A 25,190-nucleotide genomic window follows, 5' to 3' on the forward strand; every position below is an offset into this window, starting at 1 on the left:
ACTAGCACCTCCTCTGCAGAAGGATGATATGATTTCAGCACGCTGTCCCTGTTTCTAACCTTCTGTTTTAAGAAAATGGTGCTACAAAATACCTTCTGTGTTCCAGAGCTCCTTCTTGTGACCCCTCATACAAAGAAATCATAGGGAACAGTGAGCTCCCATATTTCTTACAAAACTCATGTGGGTTTTGTCTGATGACTTTACCTTGTTCTTTTTTTCCATTTCTTTTTTAAAAAGGAAATACATTTGTGCTGCCACAGTGCAAGCACAGTTAGAGTGACCTTAGTTTGTATCACTGTAAATTATTTTGAGCATCCTAGGCTTCATTTGAAGTCAGCAGGCTAAACATGCTGTAGGTCCCAAGCCTCTGAGGTTTTTCCATGTGGGTACAAGTCTCCCAGGCAGCAAGTCCTGGCTTTACAGGCAGATTCTTGTTCCTTTAGACCGATGCCCATGTATTAGTCATGTTGAGGCAGGAACCTTGCCCAGTGGCATGGATTGATGTGAGATGAGTTAATGTCTTGTTGAATTAAGAATTCATTTTCTTTTCTTGCCTTGTGTTGTATTTGACAGTTGTTTATAGTCTCATATCAATTCATAATAAGGTAGGTTTTTTTCATCTCTTTAACTGGTATAGATGGGTTATTGAAGAAGGCTGAATATTCAGCTAATTTGATCTGATTGGGATTTATTCAGATAGTATTATTTATCATAAAAGTGCACTCTGATTAGATTTGTTAACTGTTACCATGAGCCATTTATCCTTGAGAGAAAACAAAAGGTAAAAATGTTCTGGGAGGCTGGCCAGCAATTTGGAAAGCTCATAGTAAAAATATGAATAATAATGGATGTTTGACATTGTTTGATATAATAAAATCTCATTTCTATACTGCAGATTCTTCATCCAAGATATTCTGCTCCCCATTTGCATGTATTGTACTATCCAGGAGGAAAGGGAATAATGCAGGCGATTGTTAAGGAAGTTATCAAATTTTGTAGTGTTACTTGAATTTTTTCTTATTCTCTGAAGGACCAAAGATGCAGGTCATGCATAAACTAATTTTCTTCACCTTTTCCTTTACCACCTGCATGCTGTGTGGTGCCTGTGCTGAACATGAGTGGTGCTGCTGAGGGCTGCTGCTTCTGTGAAGAAGCAAGTAGGAACATAAAAATCCCTGTTGCATCTGAGTGTCTGTGAGGCAGCTGAGGCAGAGGAAGCAGAGGTTTTCTGATGGTACAGGGAGTGCTTTGCCCTTGAGAGTGGCCAGATCAGAGTGATGCCAGTTCAGCTCTGGCTTGGACTTATGAAGTACTGCAAGCAAATAAATAGTAATTTATTCTCCTGTGATGGCAATGTACAAGTGATACCATAATGAGATGCTGTTTGCGTGCCCTATCTTAATTTTTTATTTATTCCCTGTTTAAAATAGATGTATCGGCTTATGTGAAGAAACCGACTGTTTAGGTTAAAATAAATAAATAAATACAAACTCTCTAACATTACAAGATCTGGTTACCCACTAGTGAGGATGGGTTACAGTCCCCCTCTCTCTGCTCAGTGCACAGAGGACATGCTTGTTACAGCCTGGCTCTGGAGCTGGTTTTTTTTTTTTTTTGCACAAGAGGTGAGAGATTTGGCTTTCAGAGCTGGAGGTTCTCAAGTTCACTGAGGGTGTGTTGACTGTCACCAGAGTGCCATGACCCGACTTTGAGGGAGAAAAATATTTCTCGTTGTGTTAGGCTGTCATATAAGCAACTGCAGAATGATTGTTTCCAAATCTAGCATATCCCAAGCTGTAGACTCTATGAGACTATAATGAGTTGTATGTGCACTTGACTGGTGTTAGATAGGTGTCTACTACAACCACCGAGTGGCACTCCAGATCCAGCAATCTAACAGGGGAGGGGTCTATTTCTGCCATCAGGTTGCAAGGATCTAAAGTGCAATTATTTGCAAGTGTGTAGACACCATTGAATAAAATTGAATTGCTGAAGGTTAAATTAATATCTTCAGAAATGTTTTTGTAATATCCAGCTTGACATTTCATTATCTCAGTACAATATAAATATCAAATTTGATTAGCTGTTAAGCAGCAACAAAAATAAACCAACATCTTGTTATCATTTTTACTCCAGAAAAACTGGAGGGAATTATAAAAAATAGGTAGTTGTCAAAGGTGGATTAAAATTTAAAAATGTCTGTTGAAAAATGGTATTTGGTTGAGTTGCTGGAATAGTTGTTTCCTGGAAGATGCCATTATGAAGAGTGCTGATGTTGGAGGCAGATGTTCAAGCTGCTGCATCCGTTGCTGAATATAACCTATTGCTGTTCAGGCAGTGCTATTTTTTTCATCCAGCTTTAGTGTTGCTTACAAGATTTATTTTGACTCTTTGAGATTGCATTGTGCTTACAGGACCAAAACCTCCCAGTAGCTTGCCTAAGATTTGTTTTTTAATTAAGCAAAATATGAATAAAACATCACATTTAATTGACCTTGTTGGCAAAACCATTTGTGGGCAACTGGCTGTATCCATATTTTTAAATTAAGATATTATGGGTCAAGCAAACCACTAGCGTGAATCAAATTCAAGTTACCCTAAATTTGAATATGGTCCTCTGTGCTGGAATTTACACAATGCAATATTTAAAACACTATTCAGTGTCATAAAAATAATCCATCATACTCTGTGGCTCTAGAATTGTTTATAACCTCTTTTATTGCCATGAACAGTTTCTAGATCATACTATAATTACTATTCCAACTACGTGACATCAATCTAATTCCCTTTTGTGAGATTAATGGGTAACTCCAGCCTACTATTTTACATATATAACTGTGAAGGCAGCTGTTGGAAGCTGTTGGTACTTCAGCAATATTTCTGAGTAAACGCACTGGGTAGAGCTCCAGTTTCTAATGAAGTTGGGATATCTCTGCTGCTAAGAATTACGATTCCCCCTGGAGCATGTCTGTCACAGTGCATTGTCAAGTGTAATGACTGTTTTTGAAAAAGAGGGAAAAGTTTGTCCCATCCGCTGCAGGTCACTTTCTTGTTTCACATCATGTCTGGTGGTGATCACACAGTCCTTGGTGGGATAAATGACTGCAGCTTCACTGACATCTGTGTGGCTACAGATTTGCACTGGGCACAGATGTCATCCAGCTTTCTCTGAACAATCTTTTAAATGCCAGCTTCCCGTGATGGGAGGCTGTATCAGACCGGGACTGAAATTTCAGAGTTTCAGAATTCTTTCTTACAGTATTTTTTGACTGCAAATGCCAATTGTATTTTCTGTTGACTGGATATTTTCAGGAATCTGTGTACTGTATATGGATACCCATGGAGGCTGTCTTGATATTAAATATGCTAGAGATTAGTATGCAAGCACTTTAAGAACAAAATCATTATATGCTTTCTGGTTTGTATTCAAGTTGCAAAGAAGGTTATTGCTTAATTGAGATAAAATGAATCATTATTAGCTGAATTTATAATATTATAATATTATTATATAGCATTATTATATTATAATATTATTATAATATTATAAATATAATATAAAGCTACATCCTTAGTGACTGAGTAATTGCAATCATTTTGGAAGTGTGATGTTCCCTTTTCATGGTAATAGAACTATGAAAAAGGTTTAACAGCAGTGCAGCAGAAATATTTTCTCCTTTAAAGGCTTAAAATGGGAAGTTATTCTTCATTTTCATCTTAACAAATAAGGAAAACACTTTATGTTTTCCTTCTAAATAGCAATGGACTGCCACGGGAAAACGTATGACTGATTTTTCTTTAGTTTCTGTTCTGGAACCTGATTTCAAGTGAGGATTAAGGAGTTGAAAAGAGGCATTCAGGAGGTTAATTCAGACATTTGGGAACCTTTCACGGAATCACAGAATCACGGAATTGTTAGAGTTGGAAGGGAGCTCTAGAGATCATCTGGTCCAACTCCCAGTTGTTTAGTCCACCCATGTAACCAGGTGGACTCCTCTTTTTTATCGGGTTTCCATTGGTAGTATCTGATAGTTACACAACAGAGACATACGTTTACTTTTTAGGATATGTTTATGTTTTAGCATTTAGCATATGTCAGTTATAAAATGCCAAGCTGTTACATATTTTGATCACTCGGGATTTGTTTGCTTGGTTTTGTTTTTACAATAAACAAAAGGTCTTATTCCCTGTCCCTGATCTGGTAGAGGTGCTCAGACCCCAGAAACACCTCTGAAGGAGCAGATGGTGCCCCAACCCATGTCCCAGTGACTGAGGAGCTCTGCCAGCTGGTGCTGGGAGGTGGGACAACAACGTGTGAACCCCATCTCTTGCTGTCTGGGTGAGCACCCTGCTCACCACCGAGGAGAGAGAGAGAGTGTGGTTATGGGGCTACTCTTACTCCAAGCTAGTTTGGGTGAAGATGGAGCAGCGTGGGGTGCTAGGGAGGGTGGGGTGTTTGAGGTTGGGCTCCCTGCTGTCATCATCTCTGCTTGGGGTAGTGCTACCGACCCGCACCATCCTCCCCAACAGGCCAGCCCACGGTAGTTCGAAATGTTTTGTGGGGTGTGAGTGGGAGCTGAGAAGGAAGTCACACTCAAGTTGCAGCTGTACCAATGCTACAGTGAAGGTAAGCACTTCATCTGACCTCTTTGGCTTTCTAGATGTTGTTGGTTGCTCTATTATAGCATACAATGTCCTTTTCCCTTCCTTCTCCTCCTCTGTTAGCCTAGAGAGATCATGCATGCCTTGCAGCACAACTTCTCTGCACTAACCTAACTCATCCAAGCCAGTGTGTCATCTCCAAATGGCTATAAGCTTTCCTTCCTAATAGGCTTGGTCATGCCGGAAGACTTTATAAGCCAGCAGAATGGATTTTGATCCCTCTTTGTTTTGGTTTTGGTGCAACACAGCTGTTGCAATGGTGCCTCAGCTACATTAAGGACAAGCACTGTGTTTATCTTGGCTCCTGGTTCTCATTCACCATATGGCACCACGGCTTTGCTCCCATCTGTTATGGGAGATGCTGTAGTAGTCCCTCATTTCCCTACATGACATTGATGTACTACCGCACTATGCATAAACCTGGTATATCAGGCATCTAGTTGTATGTACTAATCACAGATTTCCACACTGAAAACACAATTTATGAAGGCTTTTGCCTTTTTTAGTTTTTTTCAGGTCTCTGTGAGCTTTCCAAATTTGCATTTCAGTCCGGGTCCTTTAACGCAAATGGCCATAGACTATGCAGCTGAAGAAGGAGGTGAAAGAATAGACATCAAAAAGGCCTCATCATTAAAAAGCAGATTGCTTCAAATGACAGACATCAGTGTGCAAGAGACTGTGCTGGCTGCCACGTCTCTGCTTGCTGTGCTGTGTGCCAGAGGTTAAAATCGTATTTGTTTCTTCCACTTCACAAACGCTGGTGACCGAATACAGAGCGGGTCAAAGCCCAAACAAAGCCCTTCCTCTTAGGCAATGGCTAGAAATAACTGTGGAGCAGTATGAAATACTTCAGATAGATGTCCATATGACAACTTGGTATTCAAGCCATGAAGCAGAGCCAGGGCTTTGCAGTTTCTTCCATTTGTTTTACTGGCTAGCTTATCTTGGTTATGATAGATCAAACAAGACCGTATCATAGACTCAAAGTTTTTGGAAAAGTGTTACTACTGCTGTTGCTGAGGAGAGGATTGTTTGCTTTCCTTCTGTGGTGTTCGCTAGCAGGAGTTACCTCGTGTTACCAGGGCCTCCAGCTCTGCCCTTGGTTTTCTTTCTGGCTCAGGTACTCTGACCAGCTTTTATGACTTTTCTTGTTCAAGGGTATCAAAATCACATTTTCCTTTCAGCTGTTGCTCTTTTGCATGAAGTCACTCTGAAGGGAGCAGGGGAGAGCACTGCTGTGCTCTGCTGCCAAAATGCGTAATACATTCACGTGAGTTGACACAGCACACTGGAAAGCCCAAGGTCATTCTTGCTCAGTGACCTTGCTGAGTTCCTGCTGTCTGTTGCTTTGTTATCAAAGGATTGGACACCAGTCTATCTTTTTAAATACAAATAATAATAAATTCAGTTGTTTGTTGGTAAATTAATGCTGATCATCTGTTGGAAGAGTGATAGCTGCTTTTAACTAGGAATTCTATGGGTCTTCAGAGTAGGTGGTGTTTGGTTTTCCAGCTATGCATGTGATAATGTCCTTTGGGTGTGATTATGGCTTTGTTCATCTGAGAATCATCTGCTGAGAAGTGCATATGAAGTAGAAGAAACTTGGATTACAAGAGTTTGCATTCCCTAACAGGTTACATGGCGATCAAGGAGAGTTAACTGTACATGTAAGTTAAGGTTCTTAAGTGTTATGAAAGCTGCTGTGTGTGGCTTTATTCATCTACATGGAAAGATTTGTTTTAGTCTTTTGTTGACTCTTGCAGAATTTTTCCAGGCCCAAGATGATTGGGGTATCTGGCAAAGCCCAGAGCTTCATCTCCTTTTCCACACTTGCAGGACACCCTTGGATAAAAATTTCTGTTCTTTTACAATGTGTGTGTGTTTATTTCATTTTCACTTTTAATAAAAAAGAAAGTAAGGGTCTGAAGGTGGCAGCTTAGTTGCTCAAATTGGAGAAGAACACAAGCAACATGAAACCTGTTCTGGCCATTACATCCTTGACTTAATTAGTTCAAATGCAAGATCTTGGTTAGACTTAACATTGTCTTGTGTAAGAGTTCTAAGTGTTTGGAAAGTGTGAAGGACATGATGTCTCCTTTGCCTAAGTGGGAAAGTGTGAAGGACATTATGTCTCCTTTGCCTAAAACATGAAAGGAAAAGGCTATTTTCCTTTTAAAAAGAAACTGCAGAGCAGTTTACACTCTACATAAAAGAGAATTGTTTGGTTTCCTGGTCTCTTACAGACTGTTTATAATACAAGTTCATACCCAATCTATAAGTAGTAGCCAAAGTGATTTTTGCCTTCTCTCAAGTTCTCGCTTGCTAAACCTAATCGTAGTGGTTAGGCATTTTTCCAAAGTGCAGCAGCTTTATATAATGGAGAGTAGATTTTGCTTTGGCATGTGGTATCGTGCCGTCACCCTCTGGGACCACCTCCAGGAGAGCACAGGTGGCAGTTCTGCTGGGATCTAACAGCTTCTGTGTATTTATTAGCCTTTCTGGCTGGTATCCTCTATGGTATGACCCACCCCTGATATGCACTTTCTTTGGACCTTCTGTTCACCTTCTAAAATTTCTTACCAATATTGTAAATTAAAAATGTTTGGATAAACCTTTCAGTGTTCATTATAATCACTGGTTTATGATTAGGTCGACTCCATTTGAGTGGGTATAAGGATCCTAGCATCCTTATGGATCATCCAGGGACAGGCACTCACACTTCCCTGTGAAGGGTGTATTCTGGTTTGCAATCCTCCCTGGAAAGAGCTGCCTATCCAGCAAGAGCTTTCTTGGGGTCATGTCACGGCTCTTTCCTTCTTCCACAAATTTCCAGTCTTCCCTACGTAAAGTTCCCACTTGCTGTACTTCTCATAGCTTCCACGCTCTGTCCGGGCTCTGTCCCAGGCAGATGCAGCTCACACCTACTTCCATGGCCTGGGCCGTGCTGGTGGGGCAGTTGCCCGTTACCATGATTGCACTTTCCTGGAAGGGAAGGAAGGAAGCAAAGCAAATGGCAGGCAGGAAAGAAGGCAGATGCAAGAAAGTAGTGAAGTTACCTTGCTTCATGAATACCTCTCCTTTATATTTGTTGGTTCTTGGGTGTTTATGTAGCCAGCACCTGCTCTGCAAAGCGAGTGGGAGTGCAGCAGATGTGGTGTTAAGGCCACGCTCCCCCATGCTGTTGGGAGACACCACTCCTCATGACGCTGTGCTGTGAATGAGACAGTGTTCTGAGTGCTGCAATCATTGGAGGACTGCCTCTCCTTTTGCAAGGGTAACACTGAGCATGGCTGCCAGAGCCTAGTTTCCATTTCCATTAATTAATGGTCCCTCATAAATTGCCCTTGCAGTTTCCCTCTGTAATACTATTAATCACCTCTTCTTCTAAACTCTGGAGCTGGGGTATACAGGGACATGTAGGAAATTGCTGATCATATTTTAATGATACAGTTTGCTAAACGTTTCTTTGAGAAGAAAGGCCTTATAAATAATTCAATGGAATTATATATCATACCCTGTTAGAACAGCATAGTGTCCCTTTATGTGTGCAGATAGGAAGCTGTCTTCGTACACTGCTGAACAATTTGGAATCTTAGGAACCTAAGGCTGTGACAGGCATTACCATATGATGCATTAATGCCATTTCTGGGCATTAGTGAGTTCATTCCCAGAAGAGCTGTGCTCCAATTCACTAGTACATATTGTGTGATCTTGCTGCCATGGGAGTGACTGCCTTGTTCTTGCTGTGGCTGTTTAAATGTGGAGATTTTTATAATCTCTGGTGTTTTTGTGAGAAGGGAGATGCAGTTGTTTTGTATGTACATTTTTTTGTGAAAATAAAAATCTTACCTCACTAATGACAAAACATGAAGACAAATTATAATCTATATTGGCTGTCATAGTACTTGGTTTTTCAGGGGGGGACTAACATCTATTTCGCTTTTTCTCCTTGGGAAAGAAAATATAAACATGATCCTCCAAAGCAACATCATGTGCTGGCTGCCCTTGCTTGGAGTAAGAAACACTGGGGAGGGTAGGGGTTGTTGGATTTTTTTTCTGGGGTTTTTTTGGTGAGTTTCTTTTAGAAACAGGATTTTTTTCTTGTAAATAAGATTCCCTCACAAGAATAGCTAGGTTGGCCTATTCAGATTTGATTTTTTTGTACATGGCTCGAACTATAATGCTATTTGTGGGTTTGCACTGTAATTAAAGAATCTTCTACTTCATTTCAGCCTGACAAAAGATACCAACTTGTTTTGATGAGGTGGCAGCAGAGGAAAAGAGTGGAAGGCTAGAGAGAGATGATAGAGGACAAATAATATAGTGTGTGCTTTTACAGTAAATATCTACATTTTTAGCATAAAGTAAATCTAAAGTAAATTCTATGTTACCCAAAATGCTGTTTTCTCTTTATTCTGCTGTCCTATTTAAGCTCATGCATAATTAAACCTAAAATATATGTTGTTTTCTATTTAAAAGTATTTAACAAAAATAATAACAGCTTTGATAGGAAACCAGACTTGTTAGGAGAGACTTAGCGAGGACTCTAAACCTGTGAGTGAAAGTACAACTTTGTCTCATTCCAGAGTTGTATCAGGCTCCCTAGGAACAGGAGTGTTTTGACTTTGCTTGATTCAGCCTAGATGGGGAAAGCTACATAATTTTAAAAGACAAGTAATTCCTCATTTGTTAATGCGTACACCAATCTCTCTTGCTAAATTTCTGTGTTTCTAGATACTGAAAGAGTAGTCAGCTTTTCTTAAAATGCTCAACACGTGTTGCTGTCTGTGCTCTTTTGAAGATCTCTCTGTCAATATCTCAAAGCAAAGGGAGAGAGCACTCTAAACCCCATGGGCTTTCTTGAAATCCCCTGAAATACTTGGTTCCTGCTGTTTGGGGAAGGGAAACTTTCCCCTGTGGGCAGTTTATTCCAGTCTTGGCCACTGCTTTGTCAGTTCGGAACCTGCTTCTTTATTCTTTCCTTTCTGTCTGATACTGGAAAGTGCTGCAGAAACTATTATGCACTGGTTGGACTCTTACTTCGATATGATCAAGAACTATTAAGTTCTTAAAAAGATCTGCTCATTCTATTAAATAATTTTAGTAGCTATATGGAAATAATTATATGGAAAATTGAAAGCGTAGGATGATGATAAATGGCTAAGACTAAGTATTTACTTGTAACAGAGCTGTGAATCACTTTTTCAATGGAAAGTGTTCGAATAATTGTTTATTTAGAAAAAAATCATTGGACTTCTGAGATTTTTACCAGATATATATTGCAGTCATAGTTAGCAACGTATTATATTCTGGGTGGTGAGACCTCATGGAGCTTATTATGCTATGGAATGGCCTGTGCTTTGCTTGAAGATTATGTCATAGGCAGCCTGCCCTGAGGAGCTATTTCAGAGTTAGTGTTGCTTTATCTAGAACTGACCGTCCATCCCCAGGTAGGCCAAGCAGCAACTGGAGTCTGAGCTTCAGTGGCAAAGAATCAGTAGGTGCTCTACTTTCTACAGCTTGGCTGTGTAGTCCTAGCAACTGCCAGACTGTGAAGAGGAAGACAGAAAATGTGAATGAGTGGAGCTCCTGTTGTATTTCTTTTACCCTATCTTCTCCAAAAGCAACATAAGCTATGGAGAGTAGACAAATGTGATGCTCTGCAGGTTCAGCAGTTGCTCTGAATCAGTATTGATCCCACCATTCTGTTTTGCTACTGTATCTTTATATCCTTTCTTTCTTACTATTCATACAAATACAGAAATCCTCTGCAAATATAAATTGGAGCAATTTTTTAAATCTAGATGGCAGTTTTTCTTGGCTGAGAACTGCAAGAATGAGGCCTTTTTGCAATGCTATTGATTATTATATTTTTAACTGCAAGTATTTATTGTTGCACAAAGACAATAAATGTCAAGAAAAACAGTGAAGGGTTTATTTATTTCCATCATAAGTAGTTTCTTTTTTTCCTTCATTTCCTAAAATTTGCACCAGTTTGTCCTTCGTCAAACAGACCAACAGCAGGACTATTCACTATAGATTTTGTCTTTGCAAAGTCAATTTCAGCGCCAGTGGAAACTATGAAAATGAATTTTCTGCCCTTTATTAAAGTCATGACCTCTGTAATACCAGAGAGATGAACTGTGGATATGAAGGGAGCTCCTAGGAGTTTGCTGTACAACTGGTATGAAGAGAGATTGAGTTTGACCTGCAACCATTTGAATTGTACTGGGGGCAAGATGCTGTAATAGATAATGTAAATTTCAGCAGTGATAAGTAGAGCTGTCCTTGGAGAAGAGGACCTTTGGCCCCTTCTCTTTCTTTCCTCCACTTCGGAGTGCTACCTTCCATGCTCTGGAAACCAAGGCTTGGTCTTTACTTTCATCTTGGCTGAAATTGGTACCATAGAAGTCTCCATGTCTTAGAGCTGAAATACATGCCAAGAGGATGAGTTGGAGGCAATGCAGCTTTTTTTTAGAGATGCACAGGTGATGCTGTGATTAAATTAGTCAGAAAAGGAGGGAGGTGCTCTCTGTGTCACTGTAAAAGACCTCTTGCTGCCTGGAGAAACTCCCAGGTAGCCTGCATGAATGCCCAATTCACTGGATGCTCCCAGTGGCTAAACATCGCTTTCAGATCTTTCTGTACCAGTTGGAAAGACATTCTCCAAACAGAAAGTGACTGTCTTGAAAGTGCATGCAAGCACTAAATCCGTTGTGAAAACAGGATCTTGGAGGCACTGTGAACTCTGGCTTTGGAACTGAATTAAAAACTGTATGGCACCATTGTCTTCCATCATTATACTCAATGGGACAGATTTGTTCTTTTAAAATCTGTTGTTTAGTCTGCTAACAAACTGTTGCATTGTTGAGTGGGAAATTTGTAGTTAAATTGTAATACAGTGTCTTAAACCTTAGGCAGCAACGTTATATTCTTAATGTCTATGCAGAGCCTGTGTTGCTGTGGCCATGAGCCAGAATTTGATAACGCAAACAGAAATGATAAATCAGGCATATTTATCTAAGAGCTCATTTAGAAATAAAAAGAACTGTATAGCAATATTTTCTTTTAATAATGTATTTAGTACTTTTTATTAAGTTGAAATATGCAAGATCTGTTTCTCATTGCAGTGGTGTAAGTGCTCCATCCCAGTATAAGCACTGTATTTCTTCTTCTCGAGCCTTCAAATAAGACTTTTCCTGGAGACACTATAACTTGTGAGAGCTGGAAAAATCTCTAAGGATTTTGCTAAGTCATGAAACTCATTTCACATAGTGATGCATGAAGGAGATGTAAAACTAATGACTGAGTGCCTTAATAGGAGACTTTGCAGATACAAGTATAGTTACATTTATATGGGGGGTGATATTTCTGTGTTCCCCTGTTCTCTTCAGGGAATGCATTTCATTTGCAGTGCGTGGAGGATAGCAGAAGGAGTAAGTGCTGCCATTTCTGGAAGTCTCTTGTGTCTGTGGTTTGTTTTGTAATGTTTTCTTTTTTTGAATGTTACTGGTCTTACGGCACTCAGGGAGGAAGTACTGAAATGGTTTAGTTGTCGTTATTTGTCTTCTGTTCTTCCTGTGATACAAGTCTGACACTTCTCTTGAAATACAAACCCAATTTGTAGTCATCTTCAGTGGTTCCTGAAGCTGGCTCCCTTCCCTTTTGCTCTTAATTTCAGGTGTTGTCAAGTTGTGCCAGGAAGCAAGTGCAGTTGAAATGTTTGGTCTCCAGAACTGAATGTCTTAGTAACATGGGCTTTGTTCAGTTTTATTACTTGGCATCTTCTTTTAAAAGGAAGAACTAAAGGGGAAATACAAGGATCTCATGAGGAGTGCTCAAAGAAGGGAACCTTGTGGGCAGATCTCTTAGCCATGAAAGATCCTGAAAAATGTGCAGTCTGCATGGCTTTCTGGGAGTACTTCAATGTCCAAAATCTTGGAAAGTATGTAAAATACACACGTCTCGGTGGAAATGGTGGCCCAAGTTACATAGCCATTCCCATACTCGCTCTTTGCATGCTCCATTAAGTAAAATTGGAGAAGTTTTTGTAGGACTGATGCCAAAGTGAGCTTTCTGTGGGTTGGAAAGGAAGGGGAACAAAGTAAAAGCAAACAGCCTGCTCCCCTCCTCTGCCCATGGGCTCCTTCCCTCTGCTACAAGACAGCAGCTATGAGGAGACCAGGACTGAAAAGCTTTCTGAAACATGATGAGTTGTTGAATCAAATTTCCATGCTTGGTTTCAACCTCATGTAAATAAAGAATGTGTAGGGAAAAAAAGTTTATTTTTAATTTGAACATAAACGTGAAGGTAGACGTCTGTTTTGGGGGAGATCATGATCATACAAACTTATGCCACTTTCTTCTGGCAGAAGGGACATTCTCAAAATGAAGGTTTTGAGGTGGCAGAAGAGAGGTTTTGGAAGGACTTTTTGTGAAGGGAATTCCAATTAATTGCAACTAGTGACTACAGAGTGGGTTGTGTTTTCTTCTCACTTCCCTGGCTGCTTCCACATCCCTCCTTATCCTGGGAAGACTCCTGAAGGACAATAGGAACTGGCTCATACAAGAATCAATTTCAACCCAGTGATAACTGGGCACAGAGGAAGGAGGTTATGTGAGGCAATGAAAGGAGACAAAGGAGGAAACTGATCTAAGTAGCAACATGAAGAAAATACTTGGGAATAAAAGTAATCATCCACCTGCATGGTCAGCCGTCCAGCAGCCCTGCTGGGGTTGTGTATGATCGATGTATTTTTTTATTCAGTTATGTCTTGCACTACAGCATTTTTAAATCACAGCTAGAGTTAAATTGATTTCTTGAGTTTTAAATACTGCAGCGTAAATCTTCCACTCGCACCAGGACCCAAGTGTCTCTGACTGCAGTTGCAGTTTGCCAGTTCCACTTGATTTCATTTCAGACTCGTCCCCACAAGCCAAACCACAAAAAGAGCTTCCTGTCCAGTGGAAAATGAAATGCAAGAGGCAATCCTTCTGTTGCTAATGGGAGGTTGCAGGGAGCAGAGCTGGCTCTTGCTGACGTTGTGTTTGGGTTTGGTTAACCATTTTGCCAATTAGGCAGAGACTCCTAGTTGCTGGATGTGATTTAGGTGCTCTTAGGTCTAACTGAGGACAGTAGTTTAATACCCGGGATAGTTTATAAAGAGGCTTGTTGAGCAGCAGCCTGATGTAATGAAAGGTGAAAAGCTGGGACTGTTACATTTCTCAGGGTTGTGTTTCGGAAGGAGAGCTCTGCTTGCTGCCTTGTTTATCCCACACTGGCTACTTGGCCTCTGGAGCCAGTGGGCTTTTTCTTGTTTGCTTTTTGTTCCTCTCAGAGCTTACAAATTAAACCATCAAGGATAATTCTTTTCTCTTGCACTACATTTATTTACTAAATCTTAAACTTGCCAAATGTCAATGTTATTTCTCCCCCTCTCCTTCAGGCATTGTGGGTTGGTGTCAGTGATGGGGCTAGCTGCATGAGGTAAGGAGGGCTCTGCTCCTGTGAGCATGCTGTAGAAGTTTTTGTCTTCTACTCCCCTCCTCAAGTACCACCAGTGGGAGGCCTGGCAGAACTCTGCTCGGGGAGGACTGGAGTTTTACTTGGCTGGGAAGAGGGCCTCGGGGATGTCTGTGTGCTCTTGGGTGTCTAGTTCAGAGCTGGGACAGGATCTCTGGGACAGAGATGTGCCCTGTGCTTGACGTTTGCCATCCCAGTCCCTGGAGTGTTTGTCCTGCTCAGTGAGCAATGAGAGGTCCTTTGTGGCTGAGCTGTGCCCTCTGTCAGAAAAGCCCCATGCCTGAGGTGCTGCCCTGGCAGACGTGGAGCTGGACATTAGGACACCCACCCTGGACCAGAGTAACTCATCTGCTCTTCCTGCTGCCGTGTTAAAGGCCTTGTCTAGGCTAGCTCAGAAGCAGCAGTGAAATTGGTAATATGTTTTTCTTTCTCCTGGTGATGACCATGTTTCAGGAAAAGGCATTTTCACAGTGCTCCAACTCCTTCACCTGCTAGAGCTACCTGGAAGCATGGAGGCTGCAAAGCCTGGAAGAATAACAATGGGTTAAAAATAACCAGGGCTCTTGCGTCCTTTAAAGAGATTTAGTTGGAGGATTGAGTTATGTCCAAAGTGAGTGCCCCGCACTATCATTTTACACATTACTCGTGTGGTGAACTCTTCCTGAGGCTGAGCTAAGGCAGGATCTGCTGCACGGTCACAGCTCAGAAACACATGGGAAAATAAAGGCACCTGGGAATGCTGCTGCGAGCATGGGTGTGGGGACGGGGGGAGCAGCTGCTGCCCAGCGGTAGTTTTTCCAAAGGGGTTCTGAAGATGTAAAGAGTCTAATGCATTTCTTGCTGGGCTTATTTATTATTTTTGTTTTCAAGGGGGAATTTTAGTATTGTTTTAAGACTTGGGTTTAGCTTTGTTCCTGCTAAAGGAGTCAGATATTGGCTGTTGACTTAACTGCTGAAGGGGTGCTGACACTTCCAGGTTTTTTTGGAGCCACTCTTTGATTCCTTGGAATAAATCAGACATTAACTACTGATCTTTTCTTCCCTGCCTCCTAAATCAGAGGGCAGCCATCAGAATCGATGGTTATTTTCCATTAAATGGTTGACCAGCTAGGCTGTTCTCCCTCTGAATTTCATCTCCAAAATAAAAGTTCTTCACATATTTCTATAAGCCGTGTTACTGCATTTACTTAGTATTTCTGTGTGCTGAGGAGCCCTGCGGTTCCCACAAAGACCCTTGTGTTTTTGCTGCGAAGGCTTTGGCTGGTCGGCAGGCAGCGTGGCTGAGGAAGCAGTGACAGGCAGAGGGAAACTGTGCAGCCTTTTTCCTTAACTGAGTTAGTTTGTTGGGTCTTACTTAAGCAAATGTTGCTTGAATGCAGTTCACGGTATTTGCTCAGTGATCCGGTGGAATGTCTGGGATATTTTTGTTTTTCCTCCAGAGCCAAAAAGCAGTTCTTGGCTCTAAATCCCAAAGCCGCCAGCCTGAGGCAGAGTCCCTGTGCCTGAGGGTGAGGAGAGCCGAGCTGCTGTGGTGGGGCGGCGAGACGGGCACCCTGGCTGGCACGGAGCGCTCCTTCTGCACCAGGAGCTGGGGGTGTTAATTACAGATATTGCAAATGACTCCACAGCTAAATTTGCTTTTACTGAAATGAAAGATGTGCCGTGACTGACTGAGCCCGCTGCAGGCCTGTTCCACTCACATGCGAGCTTTGCTGTGGATAAAAAAATCCAGTTTCAGTGCTTAAAGCTGTGCTACCCTTTGGTGAGCCCTGACCCTACCTGGCCACTCAGCATGGGAGACACCATGGCTTTGTGTATGCCACCATTGTAATGAAGCTCCTCGCCACCCACCTTTTCTCCTGGCTGGCTTTCCAAATGCTGCACTGCATCCCCTGGCCCTGAGAGACCAGCAAGCGTCTTGGTGGGTCCTGCCAGGCTACCCAGGGCTCCTCTTGGAGAATCTTTCCAAAGCTTTGTGACCAGGAACGAGAGGGTAGCATGCTGTGTGAAGGGGAGGTGTTCCAGGTGGCAATGGTGATGGGGAAAAAAAGCCCTTTTCATCTTATTTTTTCTTATATTGTTATTATGAGGTGATGTTTGGGATCTACCAGTGCCATATCTAATGCAATCTTCTGATGCCTTTTGGAGGCACTGGAGCATATGGGGCTGTATTCAGGCAGCTTTGGGCTTTAGTAAGCCCAGTGCCTAGTGGTGTGGCTGAGTGCTGCAGCTTCTGGGGCACAGGATGGCCTGAGCGTAGGTTTTCTGATCAGCAGCTTCTCACATGTTTTCTAGACCTGGTAATGATGTGGGGATTGAGCTTGCTTTGTTCTGGCCTTGACAATAAGTACATGGAGGCTGGGTGAAGCTTGGGCTTTCTTGTCCTTTGTGTGCTTTTTGTATCACTAACCCAGAGAGAGTCTGCATGCTTGTCCATGTTCCAGAGGCAATTCATAATACATGCATCCTCCCAAGCCTGCTTTTGGCTGCTCCTTTCTTCAAGTCTCCTCCTCTTAAATATTTTTGCAAATTTCAGGAGGAAAATGGCACATTACCTCTGCTTGCCTCACCTTTAAGTAAGGAATATCTTACTGTCTAGGATCAAACGTAGTCACTTTCAACTAGATGAGATTTGAGACTAAAAGAATGTCTATTTTAAAACAGAGACTGATGAAAGCGACAGTCACCTATTACAGACTCCTGTGTGCATATGTGTGCCCATTCCAGACTCCTGTGCCAAGAGAGCATCTGCTCTCGTGTAATGTAATAATTGCGGATCTTTACAACTTGGATCTGCTTGCTCAGAGCAATGTTAGTCTGTGGACCAGGGATAGGGAACAGAGGGAGAAAGAGAAATTTGGCTGGCTAACTTCAGGTGCCCATCTGAGGCCTGTGAGTTGGGAGCAGTAAGGACTTATGGTCTGTAGGGGATCGACACATGCAGGAGCTAAGCTGTTTTCTGTCTCATATGGGCTGCAAGTAAACAATGTGAGGTCAGTGATAAATAAAAGAATTGAGCATGGAAAGTAACACCCCCTTATTATTTCTGACAAACCGTGCTGTCCTAGAAGTGAAAATGACTATGGCAGCTGTTGTAGCAGTCTTTTCAAAGTTGGTAAGCTCTTGAGAAAAGAATATTTTCACTATATATTACTTGACTGAAGGGGTTCAAAACAACGTCAGAAGACTCAGATGTTTTTGTGTGCCCAGGACAGGGCATGAAAGATGACATTGATTAATCTTCATGTTCTTTGACATAAGACATCTCTGCATGTCAGTTGGCTCTAGCTGTGTTGTGAAGGGGCAAAGGCACAGCATTTTTCTGTTGAGGACAGTTTTGTCATACTGACACTGGTGTTGGCAAGTCTCTAGGGTGAAATAAGGAGCTCTTCAGAGTATCTTGGCTTTTGCTAAAGGTTTGAATGTTTGCGAGCACAGAAGTGCTGAAACCACAAGTGTATTTTATCTCATGTTGGGTGACAGTGGCTTGCGAGGGAGCAAAGGATTAGACGGAAAATGCCAGTTTGCCATAGAAAGGCTGGAAAGAATGTGGATAATTTTTAACATGCTCAAAAAGTTCTTGCAGGTTTTATCTTCCAGAAATCCATGGGAAAGATAGGACACACAAACCAAAGTAATGAAAGTACCATAAAGAAATATATTCCTAGCCTTGGAAGAAGATACAATATGAAATGCCTTTAATGCTTAAGGTTAATATTTATTTTCTGATAAAATATAGTGTTCAAAACAAGGAAAGGCTGCAGCAGTTTGATCGTAATTTTTAAATTACAACCAACCTGTGGTTACTTTGCCTTGCACTGAGGGTAGAGGGGAGGTAAGATGGCTACTGGCCTCAGTCTGTATAGGATGATACTTGCTATAGGACATGCCATGCTGTCACAAATAAGTCATCTTCCTGGACTAATGTTTGCTGCCAAGTGGCCTCTGTCCAGTGTTTCAGTGGAAGGAAATGCATTGTTCAGTCCTGGTGAGCTTTGGCTGGTGGTCAGAGCTGTATTATCACAGATGCAGCTTTCATCCTGAGCTGTGGCTATTGCCAGGCCTTGTCAATGGTTACCCTCTAGTAGTAAGGCTATCCAGTTGATTCTGTTCAGGCACTTCTTCAGTGTGTGTCTGCATATGCAATAATAACATAATTATGGTGATGATGGCTTTTTGTGGCCTTCACATCTGGTTCTTACAAGTATTAAAGTTGAAATTTTTTTTTCTTCTTTTTTTTTAATACTTCCCAGCTTCACACTGGTGAGACACCATTGATTTTAATGGAAAAGACCACCAGTGGGAATTTTCTTCTCCATCTGATAATGGAAGGAATAAACTGTTCTTTAGTCTCTGTTTGGCAAACTTGGAAATAGGACAGGAAGATGGTTATACTGTAATAGTTTTACTCTAATGATATGTGTGGTCAGTGGTTCTGGGCATTTAAATAAAGGTGGGTGTGCTGTGAGACGTGATGAGCTAGGAGCCAAAATGCAGGGAGCATCACTTGTGGAATAACCTTGTAACTGAGAGCTCAGTGAGAAGTGCCCTATAAATCTATTTTTTGCCAGTTTTAGTTCATACTGGTACTGTCCCTGCAATTATGCAAATCATAATATCTAAGTAACTAAATTGATCAACTCCAGGTGGATTAATATGTAATGTATAATGTGTAGATGATATTTAATCATGAAGAAAAATTTGTTCTGAACAGGATGCTGCCTTTTCTGTGTCAAATATTTGAGGTGTCTCACCAGCTCCTGTATCCCTGTTCTGTATTTAGCGGGGGACCATGAAGTGATGAAATGTTAGACATCTGTCTTCACTAAGAGCTTCAGTGATGCTACTCGTGAAATGCTTGTATCTCAACTAGGAAAAAAAAATATAATTTGTTTAAAGAGAAACAAAAAATAACAACAGTAGTAGCTGTTGATGTTTCTGTGAAAGACATAGTGCAGGAGAGACTCTAAACCAGAGGTTTTGTTTATTCTCTCTCCCGTGAACTTCTTGTTGTAATGTCTAAGCACCTTATAAATATTTATGAATGTGTCCTCAAAGGAAAATGAAATTTATATAATGGAGATACAAAGTGGTGTTAAAGGAAGCAACTTTTAAAGATTCCTACAGAGTTATGCTATGACAGAACTGGGACAGTAAATCAGATCATTGCATCCCATTTTGGTAAACAAGCTGTCATCCCATCCTTCTTATTAGTTACTTTTGCCTTGGCTGCTTTCAGAGTAATTCAGTGCTTTTCTTCATAAAATGCAAATACTTTATTTGTAAGGAAATACATTATTTTTTGTAACTTCACACTTAGGCAGGCCATGTGTGGATTGATGGCCAACAGGGGGTTGCAGTTCGTGGTGGGAAAGGAACAGAGAGAACCTGAAACTCAATTTACACTCCCATGTGACAACACTGCTCTGGTGTTGCTCCTCAGCTGCTGGAGGTGTCCAGAGTGTCACTTGGGAGTCATCCGTGCTGAGAAGCTGATGCTCTGTGTGCTGGGGGCGAATTTGTAGCATGGGGCTCGGCAGCGCTAAGTGCCTGGGAAGACCTGTAATAAACGCTTCTTATGAGGGATGTAGCTGTCTTTGCTTTCCTCTCCTTTCCCACTCCTCATGCCGTCGTGGCAGGGCAACTCACACGCTGTCAACAGCTTCCTCTTGCAGGCAAGACCGTAATGAAACAATTCCCTACATTGACTGTTGTGCACTAATGAGAGGGGCTTATTTCAGCCTGCTCCAAGTGATACCGGTCCTCTCCAAAGAGCGGCTGGGGGCACGAAATGTTGCAGTGCTGGCAGCATCTCTCCTGTGGCCGGGGATTCAAAACTGTGTTTGGGCAGTGACAAAGTGCATGAGCAAGACAGTAATTCTCTGTTCCTCAGGGTTTTAAGGCTTTGTGCAAGTCTCTTTGAAGTCAGTGAAGGACTTCTGTTGCTGCAATGGGCTTTGAATCGGTTAATTTACAGTGTGTGCTAGTCTTTTGTTAACTGGCTTGTGAATATGAAATGGTGCTGAGCGAACCTACAGAGAATGTATGGACCGTGCAAATTTGCACACTGATCTTGATCTTTTCAAAGCAGTACGGCTGTGGATATATGTTGAAATACCCCCCAGTATATTGCAGACATTTTCCTCTTTGGTCTTTTATGTGCTGTTTGTATGTGTTTAGTTGGCACTATGAGCTCTGAGGTTTTGTTTTAAGTTATTCTACAGCACTTTAGGGAACTCAACTCTCATCGCTAATAAAATAAAATAAAGCAAAACACTGGTAGATCTTGCCTTGTTAACTGTTCTAGCTGTTGTGTTTCCGACTGTTCCAAAAAATATAAAGCTTTATAAGATTTAACATATTCCCAGTGCAAAGCATGAATATTTATAGGCAAAGAATAAGACTTCCCATTTTGAAATGTCAATGCTATGAAATTGCTTTTCTGGCAGGCGTGATTAAACCACACGGACTTCCAATAATGTTTTGTAAGCTTTTTCCTTTTTTATGGCTTAATTTAGGTCTCTGAGTTTAACAAGACCTATCAAGCTTGCAGCAAAATATTTTTCTTGTGGAAATTTTTGTTTGCATGGGGTACAAATCCTGTTCTCCTTGTGGGTATGATTTTTTTAAATGTGTTTAAATGTGGAAATCACGTATTTTTTCTTTGCATTTCTTAAAGCATATACAAAATAAAAATAGCTGATACTATGTGCTTAATGCAGAATTCTGAAGAAATTAGTTTGGAAAATACATGTAATTACTTTTTTTTTTCTTTTTCTAAATGCCCTGAGTAAAATGCACATGAGGTTGTAACACACCAAGCAAGAGGCACAAGATTCTGTCTCAAGATGTTACTGCTGCAATAGACAAATTAGAAGCAATTTTCCTTTCATATAGTTGTTCTTAAATGCACTGTTCTGACAACAGCAATAAATAGAATAATCTGCATAATTGTATTTATGTGGTGTTGATCTGTCTTTTCCAGAGAAAATACCTTCTCCCAGATAAAATAATCTTCTATTCAGCTGTAAGTGGAAGAAAGCCTATTTAGCAGCTGCACAGGTTTAGGGGAATGTTTCTGCACAGGCTTAATACAGAATTTTGATATGGACCACCTTATGAATTTTATTTTTGGTGAACAACAGACAGTAAGGAAGCTAAAACCACCTTGCTTTCCCGTGCAGGTTGGGTATTAGGGTATTTACTCAAAAGAGCTTGACAGAAAAGCACAGAGATTATGTGATTAAACCAACATAGATTTATTACTAGATTTTTTTAACAGTGTATTTTCTTAAACTGGTGTAATAAATGTCTCGGCCTTGCTCGAAGATAGAGTTTTGAATAGCTTTGAGCCATTCCTGGCGTAATACTTAAGTAGAAATAGCAGAAGTGGTGGAAAAACAGGATCATTTTGGAAAAAAACATTCAAACAGTTTAACAACCTCTGCCATGACAAAGCTTTTCTGACCCCTGCAGCCTTGCGTTATCAAACTGACAATGTCTCAGTCTCTCTAATATTAATCTTCGAAATACGATATAAATAAATAATCTGAGTAAATCAGAAAGACAAAAAAAACCAAGAAAGTGGTTAGCATCATAGCTACCTGGGGCCTGCTCCACTGGCACTTAGACTTGCTAACATGAGCTTAGAGGTACCATTATGGTCTCTGAAGCTGGGCTTTCCAGGGGAGCTGAAGAGAGAGAAGTCCCTTGAAACTCAGAGACTGAACATTTTTAACACCTGGGTTTGAATGGTGAAGTCATAATCTGAAAAAATAAATATCTGGAAAGCAGTTTGAAAACTGTTTCACTGAAGATGATGGGGAAACTGGGGAGTTTGCAGGGCAGCGGGGTGCTTGTATTTTCCAGAAAAAGGAAAGTTCCCTGGGATGGCAGAAAGCAAGGCCGGAGTCTGCTCTCTGTTTTTCACCTTTCTTTGCTCTTCTTTGCAGGTTACATATTTGGGTAAGGTTTCCACAACAGGGATGCAATTTTTGTCAGGCTGCACAGAGAAGCCAGTCATTGAATTATGGAAGAAGCACACGCTCGCCAGGGAGGATATTTACCCAGCTAACGCCCTTCTGGAAATTCGACCTTTCCAAGTCTGGCTGCATCATCTGGACCTCAAAGGCGAGGCAACAGTCCACATGGATACCTTTCAGGTAGCACGTATAGCCTACTGCACTGCTGACCACAATGTCAGCCCAAACATCTTTGCTTGGGTCTATCGGGAGATCAACGATGACTTGTCCTACCAGATGGACTGCCATGCTGTAGAGTGTGAGAGCAAGCTGGAGGCCAAGAAGCTGGCCCATGCCATGATGGAGGCCTTTAAGAAGACTTTTCACAGCATGAAAAGTGATGGCCGGATCCACAGGAATAGTTCATCAGAGGAAGTGTCTCATGAATTTGAATCTGACGATGGCTGACTGAACTCATTCACGGTTCAGCAAAGGCAGAAATGGCCTAGGGAATGAGAGCTGATAGATGAATAAGCAACAATTGAAATTGGGGAATGAAAGGACTGCCAAACACTTGTCTGACCAGCTTTTTAAATCAAAAGAGCAATTTAGTACCTACAGATATGCATCATTAAAGTAATTACGTTACATTGAAATCTGCTGCTGTTGTAAAAATGAGAAAAAAAGCTCCCTGCCCCATCTTTCTCACCCATCCATCACTGTCCCTCTCTTATCTCTGTAGTTCAGGTCCATACCATGAAGTAGAGTCATTCCTGTTTGTCTTATAGGACTGGTCAGACAATTTTATTAGTTGCTCCTTGGCATTCCTAGCCAGGGGCTGATGCTGATGCACAAGAGCAAGTAGACCTGGAAAGCCCTAGTGGCTCCTGAAGAATCTTTCTCCATGATGTATCACGAAAATCCTTTGACCACACATAGGCTAAGACAGCCATACATAGCCTTTTAGACTAATGGCCTGACATTCTGCAGTTAATTCACATTTCACAGATAAAAAACAAAAGAAGATGCTTGTATGTACACATTATATCATATGCTATCTTTTATTTTATTCATTGTACCTATTTTCTTAATATACCTGCTGCCACATCTTTCACCCAACACCAGTAGTTGCAGTTTCAGACTATATACTGCAGGATACCAAAAAGGGGTGGGCAAAAATACTCAGCCATGGCTAGGGGTACAGCGAGCCAGCACCACGATCTGCGTGTTTTCCAACCCTGATGTGCTCCGCAGGAAGGGGGCCCACTGGTAAGAGTTGAGGGACACTTGGGTCTCTCAGTGTTTGAACTGTGACTTCTCATCAACCTCAGGTCTGAAGTGATATGAGCATGGTAGCCTCAACTCTGTGTTACTGGTGGCTGCATTGCTGGTTGAGTGGCCCTGGTGGGATGGAGCTGGTAGCGCCTTGTTGCACGGCCAGGGCTGCGTTACTGTAAAGATCAAAGGAAACGGTCCCTTAGGAGTCAGGTTTGAACATCTGTTCTGGTTGAGAAGCTGATGTTAAGATTCCCATGTCTTTCCTTGTTCACAGATATACAGAGTCATACCTTTCTTAAACGCAGATGTTTAATAAAACTCAAATAAAAGGAAAAACTCGTTTCACTTGATATTTTTTAAGGCCGAGAGCAGATCAATAGTTTGCAAATAATGCTGCTCCTTTATACAGTTTTGTTTGTAATTATGGTAATGTTAGGGGCACTAGGGCACCTTACAGAAGCCTTAAAAGAAAGCTAATCAAAACAGATAGCTCTATGTCTGTGTTTTGTGGGTCTCTATGTTTGTATGTGAGAGTGTATGTGTGAGTCCAGTGTTAAAGCATGTAGATTGAGCATGGAGACATATTGAGGAGGGCCCACACCTCTTGAAAATATGCTTGTTGCTTTACAATGTATGTAAACTATTCTCTAGCATAAATGCATTCATACTTTAATAAAAAAAAATGTTTTGAGTTAAAGCTTGGGAGTTTTAAGCTGTCTTTCCAATGCAAACTCTGTGGTTTTCTTTTATATGTGTGGGTTCTGTGTTCCTTTCATTTAGTGGAATTATAATGTTTATTTATTTTCCTTTAGCATTACATCAGTCTCCATGAGAACTACCTTTAATATTTTTAAATTATTTGCTTTTAAATATTTAGTTAAATTATTGCTGGGAGATTTTTTTTTTAATGTTGCTGTGTGTGGACATGATATGTAATTTCTGCTCTGCAGGAGGTGGCAGAGATACCCCTCACACACACACCTGGCCGGTTGAAATGGAGTCTACTGAGTAGGAGGAGTATCTTGCCCTACTTGGAGAAATTGAAGAGTGGCTCAGATGTGGCATTAGATGGTGGGATGGGGAATAAAACACCAGGCTGGCAGCTTCCAGAGTTGTTTCTCTCTGAATCTTTGGATGATCCAGTATCTCCAAATATGGCTCTAAAAACGATTCTTTTTTTTCTTCCCACAATGCTCATTTGGAAGTGGAGTGTCGTGTATGGGAAATCTGAGTCCCACTATGTATATGTGTCTTTTTGACCAAAGGCAAAATTGGTCAAAACTTTCTTCAACTTTTGACGATCTATTTTCTTTTGCTCAGAGCTGTAATCATGTGTTAGTTTCCATTCTTGTTTGGATGCTCTGCCACCAAAGCCGCTGTGAATCAGCATGTGAAATCCTGTTTCATCCTCTCAGCCAGATGTCCCTGCTGACAACGGAGAGCTTTGCCCACGAGTCCCAGCTCTTAACTGCGAGCTGCTTGAGTGTGGGAGGGGGAGAAGGAAGATCCCAGCCCTCTTCACACACAGATGCCGAGATGCCTCCTGCCTGCCCTACAGTGGACTGTGACTGGCAGGATCTGCCAGCAAGAGCCCTGGGCTAAGGTATTACTATCCTCTATAGCCCACAGCCACCCATGGTGTTACCCGGAACAGGAAAAATCTGGGAGTGTGATTTTCAGCTGTTTTTTCTGCAGATGACTTTCTACAGTGATGCTCCAAGTCAGGGCATGGCATCACGCATTGACATTAGCAGTGCTGCGGTGCACTC

General features: G+C 41.4%; 1 protein-coding gene across 1 annotated transcript in view; it reads left to right on the plus strand.

The window, feature by feature from the left end:
- Nucleotides 1-24,118, plus strand: part of PID1 (phosphotyrosine interaction domain containing 1) — a 74,759-nt gene extending 50,641 nt beyond the window's left edge. The window contains exon 3 of the mRNA XM_014951740.1: nt 22,135-24,118. Coding sequence (XP_014807226.1) covers nt 22,135-22,611 — 477 coding nt within the window. The 3' untranslated portion in view covers nt 22,612-24,118. The remainder of the gene's footprint in view (nt 1-22,134) is intronic.
- The last annotated feature ends 1,072 nt before the right edge of the window (nt 24,119-25,190 follow it).

Source organism: Calidris pugnax, unplaced genomic scaffold, assembly GCF_001431845.1.
Source record: "Calidris pugnax isolate Ruff unplaced genomic scaffold, ASM143184v1 scaffold197, whole genome shotgun sequence".
Classification (NCBI taxonomy): domain Eukaryota; kingdom Metazoa; phylum Chordata; class Aves; order Charadriiformes; family Scolopacidae; genus Calidris; species Calidris pugnax.